Here is a 9,117-nt window from a genome sequence, read left to right as displayed (position 1 = left end):
AGTTATTTTATTTAAACAACGTTTCTTTAAAATCTATGAAATAAAATGTTTGTGTGCATTAGTGGGTCAAGAATGAAAGAAGGTGAGGCAATGATGACCAACTGAGGATAAAAAAATCCCTTAATGTTCCCCAACCATTTGATTTAAGGAAGTTAATAACTAAAAGTTTAGAGATAAATTATAGTGAAAGTGAAGGTGTTAAGGGTGGACTAATGATCTTAAGGTACAAGGTGTTGCTTGTCATTTTTAAAAAAATTTAAGAGATCAGTGTTTATTTCAAAATTAGAAGAAGTTTTGGTGCTTTTTAAGTAAATCTCAGTAATATTAGTTTAATTTTCCTACTTATTTTTAATTGATCCGTTAATCTAAACGGCTACTTGGAAATTAATTTCTTTAAACGCCGTCGTTGGCTTCGCCGCATGGATGGAAAACATAACACACTGAAATAATAAGAGAGAGAAAGTGAAATTTAGAGAGAGAAACACGTTGAATTTTCCAATCTCATCCTTTATGGACCCCAAACAGAAAAAACCAAGTCTCTTTCTCTCTCGCAAAAAACCAAACCAAACCCTAGCGAAGACCCTTCATCATTCTCCCCTCGATTTCAATCCCATGATTTGATCCTTTTTCACATCCTTCATCTCATTAAACAGGTCTCTTTCAATTTCTTTTTAATTTCAATTATCCTCTTCTTCAAGTTTCTGTTGTTTTTTTTCCCTCTTTCACTTTTCCCCTTTTTTTCGACGCGTTCACCTTTTTTTTAGAAAATTTTCAATCTAATTGTTCATATACGTTTCATTGTTGATGATTTTTGCAGATCTGGTATTATTTTTTAGCACTAGTGTCTTTATTTTTGCATTTTATATATTCATTTTGTTTTGATTTTAGTCAATTGCGATTGTGAATTAAGGAAAAGGTTTTGGCTTTCGAATTTGCATTAGTAATTTAGTTTATTTAATTAAATTGAGCTAAAATTTTGATGTATTGAGGATGGGTTCGAATAATCATGCATGTGATGGCCTTTATCTATAATCTAATAATTGGCGTTTTACCAATTCATTTGAAACGGTGTCTAAAACCACAGGCTTTATTTTGAAGTTTGAACATTTGAGGCATGCAATATCATCATTTAGGGTACTGTTACAATCATGTTTTATTTTAAGAGCTCTATGCATGTGTATGGTTTAGTATATCTTTGTTTAGTTTTCGATGCGTGAGTTTAATCCCCTGTGATGCAATCTTCCTTCAGTCAAATTAATTAGTTCATATGTTTTACTGGAATTTATTTTTGAGTTTTACTTTTAGAGAGTTCAGTTATATTGTTGGGGTTTTAAAAGAGCTTTATGCTGTGTATTTTTAATTATGATCTGTTACTTTTATGTGGGTTCCGATATTGATGCCTCAGTTTTTTCATTCAAGTCAGTCTTCATTTTTTTAGTTGAATTTATTTGTGTATTATATGGTAGTTAATTTTCAGTTTTACTTTCATAGAGTATGGATATATAACATATAATATATAATATATAATATGTATAAACAATATAGGATTGGATTGGAAGCCATGGTTGTATGTGACCATTGATATATTTTTTGTGAGTCCTGGATTACTTGTTATGTCAGTTACTTGCAAAGTATTATATATGAATCATTGAATGGAGAAATTTATGTAAATTTTAATTGCAGGTTTCATGTAACTGGAGTTTAGTTAATCAAGATATAATTAATGGATGATGATAGTACAGATGGATAACATGTCCGCTCCTTCATCACGGGAGCGTGCGCAACGCCTTTATGATAAGGTATTCCTTTTTCTCTCTTTTGGTCATTAATTGGGATAGAAATATTAAAAATTAAAAAGTAGATGACAAATCAATGACTTATTGGGGGTAATTCTGTTATAGTCTGCTAAGCAAAATATAGTTGGAGATGGTGTTCTTTTTTACGCTAATGGGCCGGTGAGTCTACATTGCCATGTGGAGTTTGCTCAATTTCCTTCCATTTTGTTTTGGAATCTGTGCTAGGGTTTGTTATCAACACATACTGATATAAATCTTTGCTGCCTGGAACTATTACTTTATATTATGAGCCCCTTGTTTAAGTATCATGATTTAAACATTTGATGCATAAATATTCCATTTGGAGCTTTAGTGTTTGGATAGTTGGTTGCTGCTACAAGTTGAATGCTTTTCCTACTCTTTAAGAATTTGATTGTGTATTTTGAATTTATGATTTTATGATGTTGAAATTGAGTCACCAAGTCTTTTAATATCTTATTTACAAAAGGTTACACTTGGTATAAATTAGTTTTAACTAAGTAAATGACAATAATTTGACCCTAACTAGTGAATAAAACTGCTCATCTAGAAATTATTTTCAAAAACTTGAGTTATATGTTAAATGAACAAGATAATTATTAAGAATTCTTAATGATCTTGGATTGTCACTTTAAAATCTTGGATTGCCAGCTTGAAAAATGGTGATTATATATTCAAATGAAAAAGTAGCCAGACGTATAAGATGCTGTTGCTTTTCACGCTATCTTGTTTCCTTTTTTTTGTTTTATTTTTATTTTTATTTTTATTTTTTTTAAATTATAAATTATAATTTATTTGCATCAGTTTTTTGGTGCTATGATTGTCTGGTTTGTAACATTTTAATTATTTTTTACTTAGAACCTTGAATTGGAGAATAAGCGCCGGAGGTCTGCTCAGGTGCGGGTCCCATCAGATCCAAATGCTTGGCAACAAATGCGTGAGAATTATGAAGCAATAATTCTTGAGGATTATGCTTTCTCTGAGCAGAAAAATATTGAATATGCTCTTTGGCAGTTGCATTACAAGCGGATTGAGGAGTTTAGAGCATACTTCAATGCCACCCTTTCTTCTTCAAGCTCAAACCCATCTCAGGGAGGGAAAGGCCCTGTCCGGCCTGATCGTATAACTAAAATAAGGCTTCAGTTTAAGACTTTCCTCTCAGAAGCAACAGGATTTTACCATGATCTTATCATGAAAATCAGAGCAAAGTATGGGCTTCCACTTGGTTACTTTGAGGATTCAGACAATCGGATTGTGATGGAGAAAGATGGAAAAAAATATGCTGACATGAAGATAGGTTTAGTATCTTGCCATCGTTGTCTAATATATTTGGGTGATCTTGCTCGTTATAAAGGAATGTATGGTGAAGGTGACTCAATAAACCGGGAGTTCACAGCAGCTTCTAGCTACTACTTACAAGCTGCATCTCTTTTGCCTTCAAGTGGGAATCCCCATCATCAGGTTTTGACATTCTTCTATCAATTGTGATATTTTTGTTGTTGCGTAATATTTCTGAATTGTGACGCATAGTTACCATAATCTATTTTTGAATGTTTATGTTCTTATCAGCTTGCTTTATTGGCTTCATATTCTGGAGATGAGCTGGTGGTCATTTATCGGTATTTTCGTAGTCTGGCTGTGGATAGTCCATTTACAACTGCAAGAGAAAACTTGATAGTTGCGTTTGAGAAGGTAATGTGACCATGGGTTTGCTCTTGTGATGTTATACTTTTTTATCCAGAGTGTTTGAAAGTTACTATTTGAGTAGTTTGCATTTCATTCTGTTTTTTTGGATTTTTTATTTATCTTAGTGAGCTTTTATATCTTGATTACTGCATCCATACTGAAGTGTTGTTACGAGTATGAGAATTGTTCAGTTTTACTATTAGTTCCTTATGAATGTGCAGGCAATTCATTTCAGATTACATTGCTTGTTTTGAAGCTCTTATTTTTGTGTTACGTGTACTTGTCTTGGATGGATGAAAAGATCAACCCTTTGAAAGCTAGTCTGTTTATTTGGCCTGGATCACATTGTAGCTTAATGAATTTAGCCTTGAACTCGATTCTATGTTTATTTTCATGCTATAGTGTCTTATTTTTATAACGCTGTCACCCTTTTGTCTAATTTGTTTATTGCCTGTGTTGTGATCTTTGGCATTATGTTATTATTCTGACTAGTTATTTTTACAATTCAATGATAGAATCGTCAAAGTTTCTGTCAGCTACCTGGTGATGCTAAAGTTCTTGCAGTCAAGGAATCTTCAGTGAGGCATACTGGCAAAGGAAGAGGAAAAGTGGAAGCAAAACTTGCAACAAAGGCAGCTGGTGTTGATGCTAATCCTAGAACCGGAGGAGCATCCACTATACAAGAAACTTATAAATACTTTTGTACCCGCTTTGTCCGTCTAAATGGAATATTGTTTACGCGTACAAGGTATTTATTCTGAACATTTTCTGTCCATATGTCTCTAGATGCATCATCACTTGGGATTAATCGATTCTAACTGTTACTTTTTTGGTTTTTTCATACAATGTTGATAGCCTTGAGACCTTCACTGAAGTCCTTGCTGTTGTTAGCACCGGCCTTCGTAAACTTCTGTCTTCAGGGCAAGATGAGGAGCTGAATTTTGGCAGTGATGCTTCTGAGAATGGACTTGTCATTGTCAGAATTGTTTGCATCATAGTATTTACGGTTTATAATGTGAATAAGGAATCTGAAGGTCAAAGTTATGCTGAAATTGTACAGCGTGCTGTTCTTCTTCAGAATGCATTTACTGCAGCTTTTGAATTGATGGGTTACATAATAGAGAGATGTGCAGAGCTGTGTGATCCATCTTCTAGTTATCTTTTACCTGGCATTTTGGTTTTTGTTGAGTGGTTGGCTTGTTATCCAGATCTAGCTAAAGGCAATGATGTGGATGAGAATCAGGCAACTCTCAGATCAAAATTTTGGAATCATTGTATATCCCTTTTGAATAGATTACTTTTAGTTGGGCCTATGTCGATTCTTGATGATGAGGAGGAGACTTGCTTTAATAACATGAGCAGGTACGAAGAAGGGGAAACTGAAAACCGACTTGCTTTGTTTGAGGACTTTGAGTTAAGAGGATTTGTTCCACTGCTTCCTGCACAAACTATCTTGGATTTTTCTAGGAAGCATTCCCTCGGAAATGATGGTGATAAGGAAACAAAAGCTCGGGTCAAAAGGATTTTAGCTGCAGGGAAGGCTTTAGCAAATGTTGTCAGGGTTGACCAGAAAGTGATATATTTTGATTCAAAGGTGAAGAAATTTACAATTGGTGTTGAGCGTCAAATCTCAGATGATTTTGTTCTTCCAACCTCCTATTCAGGCCTGCTGAATGCAGAAAACTTGTTGCAAGAAAATCCAGGAGACAAATCAATGGTGGAAATTGTTCAATCAAACCAAGACCAGTATATGGACGGAGATGAGGATGATGAAGTTATTGTTTTCAAGCCTGTAGTGTCTGAGACGCGAGCTGATGTGGTTGTCTCATCATGGGCTCCCCATGAGGGTTTGGATCCTTCTCTAAAAGCATTTGGAGGGGATTTGAAGTTTCATGGCAATTCTACTTCTAACCCTCTCAATAATCTAAATCATCAAACTTTGCCTCTTTCTGTTAGTGGTATGATGCCACAAAATCTGCAACCAGTGCCAACATCAAGGTGGATTGAGGGGGAAATTTCTCTTGTTAACAATTTAAAAGGTCTTAGCTTACTTGAGAACGGGCATGTAATGGAAACTGGCCTACAAGAATCTGTAGGCGTCTCAAACCATGTAGCACTTCCTTTTCCTATTCAACAATCTGTCGCTGCTGATACTAACAGTGTGTTTTATGGTCTCCCAAAAGCTTCAGAATCTGTGATACCATCCAGAGTTGATGCTATTGCATCTTCTAGAGTAATTACTGATAATTTTTCTGGGATGACAACATCAGCCTTGCAAGCTAGTTTGAGAAAAGCCCCAGTTAGTCGACCTGCTAGGCACCTTGGACCTCCTCCTGGATTTAGTCACGTTTCTTCTAAACAAGGTATTGAATACTCTGTTTCAGATTCACTAAGTGGGAATCCAATTATGGATGATTATGGTTGGTTGGATGGATATCATTTGGAATCATCAATTAATGGTTTAGGCCCTAATGGTCAGCTGACTTACTCTCAATCAAATTCTCAGCAAGTCAGTAACAATGGGTTGAGTGGGAAAGTCAGCTTTCCCTTTCCTGGGAAACAATTTCCATCTGTGCCTCTTCAGGTGGAGAAACAGCTGAATGGTTGGCATGAGTATGAAACATATGAGCATTTAAAATCACACCATGATCAGCAGCTGCAGCCTCAACAGCAGCCAACAAATGGAAATCAGCAATTTTCTCCTCTGACTGAGCAATTTCAAGGACAATCAATTTGGACAGGTCGTTACTTTGTGTGATGTCAGTATGAGAGTATAGATGGTATGTTTCTTGAATTGATTTATTGCTATTTACTTCATGTCTACCGTTCATTCTGTTCAATATTTCGGATAGCTAACACAATTATGTATTTGAGGTCCTTGAAGGCTTATTGCGAATGTGGCATCCTTTTGCTACTCATTCAAACTCCGGATTTGCTGCCTTGTTATTGGATGTTGTTGGAGTTCCTTTGGCCTTGACTTGTTGCAGGGTGTTGCTACTACAAAAGGTGAGTGTCAATTTTATTCATTTTCGTTGATATCTTGGACTTCATCAAGCTTAAAATTTTGCAAGTCACACCTTTGATATGTTTGCATAAATTTCCCTTTTAGTAAAAAGGGCAACTTGGTGGCTTTAAAAATCCCATTATGATGGAGTCCAGGGACAACCGAGCCATATGTGGTTACATTGTAGACAGCTTTATCTTAATTTTCAAGAGGCTAATTTTATCTTGATGTGAATATCGAATATTTTCTGTTTGGGCCTGGCCTCAACAACTAGGTTTTAAACTGTAATGGGAAGTCTAGAAAATGATGTCTACTACTAATTTTTCTGAAAAAGTTCCAACTTTTTTCGTGCTAAATATTACAGATTATGCTGAGCTCTTCAGCTCGGACGAAGGAAGATAAACGAGCATCTTTACAGTTCAAAGTTCTTAAGAAGTAAATGCCTTGTCTGGTCCGTTGGGGTGCTAGGTGGTGATAAATAAAAGACTATTCATTCAGTCGCGTTGGAGCTTGTGTCTTCTGGTATTGGTGATGTTACAATGGTTCATTCAAATCTCTAGTGGAAGTGTCATGTTGATGCACCTGTAAGAATCTTTGTTAACAACATCATCTGGTTGCAAGTGATACTACATAGTGCTAGCCCTTATTTCTGCTGCAATGCTTCAGAATATACTATATATGGCAAAGTTGCTAGGTAAGAAGTGGGTGTCAAGTTTGGATAATAGGATATGGTATGATATGTCTAAATATGTAAGACATTGTGGAAGCTCACTTGAGTTAGTGAGTGAGTAAATGTGTTTAGTTGTTGCGTCTTTGTGAAGATAATAATAATTTGTTGTGTGTGATGAGTGGAAATGGTTCATTTTTCACGTTTTTTTAAGTCTAGGGGTTAACTTGAACTTGCTATTTGAAAATAAATTGGTGGATAGTGTATACATATCCATCTTGGTCTGTATGGAAATACTATGATATATCTCTCTGACTTTGGATTTTTAGCATCTTTTGTTTCTTGCTGTGTTAGACTTTTTATGTTATTTGGTAGTACATCTAGGATTGCTGTTAATGGTTTTCATATTATTGAGGTTTTCCAATGTTCGGATTGAGGTGAACTAGGGTAAAGGAAGATCAAAATTGTTATCTGTTTTATTTAAACCTCTGCCGTTGTTTGATTGTTTTTAAAATTGAAGGAAAGGAAGTGGTTTTTATGCGACCCTTTGATGTCATGCTAATTTTTATAACTCTAGGACTTGGTTCAAGAACGTGATAATGGGTATGTTTGATACAGTTTTTATTTTTTAAATAGTTACTCTTTTTTTAAAAAAAAATAACTACTTTGAAAGTTAATATTTGTTTGTTTCAACCTTTTTGAAAATCATAATATGAAAATAATCTAAAAACTGCTTGTAATGAATAGTTGTTTCTAATAGCTTCTTAAACAAAATTATTTGTATAATTGGTTTTTTTTTTGTAAGTGATTTTTACTGTGAAAGACAAATTTAAAACAACATTATCTTTGTTAAAAAGTAATTTCTAAATTATTGAATATCAATAATTTTTAGAATCAATAACAATCGGATTTAATATTGATGTGTTAGATTCAAAATTAAATAATCTAAGTTGAACATGATAGATTTAAGGGTGTTTTTTCTTACACTCCAATGTTTTCAAATACATATAAGTACGTGTTTGATTGACTAATTAAGACTTTAATATATCTTAGAATTAGTGGATTTAGACAAAATTTAAGAGTTTTTGAAGATTTGAGAGTAAGAAAAAAAGAAACTTTCTGGATTTAATTTTCAAAATTTATATAAAAATTCATTTCAATCGTGTAGTTCAAGTCACAACTAGAAAGGCTTCCTTCCACCGATTAGCCATAAGATGATTCCAAGCCATAACTGTCAAATAACAATCTCTCAAAATGTGGAGTGGTAGATTTTTCCTCTGAACTACACACCAGACACAAATATGACTTACTAATTCTTTTTGCACAACACTTGTTAGTAAGAAGTCATCATGCATCATAATCCACCCAAAACATCGAACTCTCTTCAAAATAGGAAACCTCCAAACCTTATGCTATATTGGATATGTCTGAGGAAGAAGTGGATGACACAACAAATCAGAAAAATCACCCATTCTATTTCATGGCCAAAAATGTACATCATATCCACCACCATTAGTTAGAGGAGGAACCACAAGAATACATTCAAATATGAGGGTTTCTCTATAAGATTATCAACAAGCCTACAACCCCTTTCATACTTTTAACATTATCACGACATTATTGAAAGTAATCAATTACCCGTAATAGATGTTAGTCAAAATGGCCTATTGACTTTAGAAGTGAGTGATTAAAGTCCTTACTTTTTAGAATTTAATCGACAAGACAGCGGAAAATATGGTTTTTATCAAAATAGACTTGGTATAATTTAATATCGAAAATAATTTTTTCAAAGTTTTTGGTATTGCAAGAAATCAACACAAAGGAATAATGATAAGTTACACAAGAAAGAGTATTTGATTCAAACATTTGAAAACACTTTGTTTCAATCAAATTGTTATTTTTGAATTTCAAAAAAACTTTGAAAAAATAATTTATGCCACAAAAAA

At 34.0% G+C, this 9,117-nt stretch overlaps 1 protein-coding gene across 2 annotated transcripts; it reads left to right on the top strand.

Moving 5' to 3' along the window:
• Positions 1-436: 436 nt before the first annotated feature.
• LOC101498917 (nonsense-mediated mRNA decay factor SMG7) lies at positions 437-7,502 on the top strand. Of its 2 annotated transcripts, none has more exons than XM_027330321.2 (8): positions 437-653; positions 1,684-1,799; positions 2,673-3,275; positions 3,384-3,506; positions 4,016-4,248; positions 4,356-6,280; positions 6,375-6,506; positions 6,869-7,502. In XM_027330321.2, the coding sequence occupies exons 2-6, from the start codon at positions 1,728-1,730 to the stop codon at positions 6,256-6,258; spliced, it is 2,934 nt and encodes a 977-aa protein (XP_027186122.1). In that variant the 5' UTR covers positions 437-653; positions 1,684-1,727; the 3' UTR covers positions 6,259-6,280; positions 6,375-6,506; positions 6,869-7,502. The 2 variants fall into 2 exon arrangements, with proteins under 2 accessions (XP_027186122.1, XP_004513951.1); XM_004513894.4 differs by having other exon boundaries at positions 438-653; positions 6,385-6,506.
• Positions 7,503-9,117: the final 1,615 nt, after the last annotated feature.

The sequence above is a fragment of the Cicer arietinum genome, chromosome 5, assembly GCF_000331145.2.
Source record: "Cicer arietinum cultivar CDC Frontier isolate Library 1 chromosome 5, Cicar.CDCFrontier_v2.0, whole genome shotgun sequence".
In the NCBI taxonomy this organism is placed as follows: Eukaryota; Viridiplantae; Streptophyta; class Magnoliopsida; order Fabales; family Fabaceae; genus Cicer; species Cicer arietinum.
The sequence above is the reverse complement of the archived record's forward strand: the minus strand, read 5'-3'. Positions and strand labels throughout refer to the sequence as shown.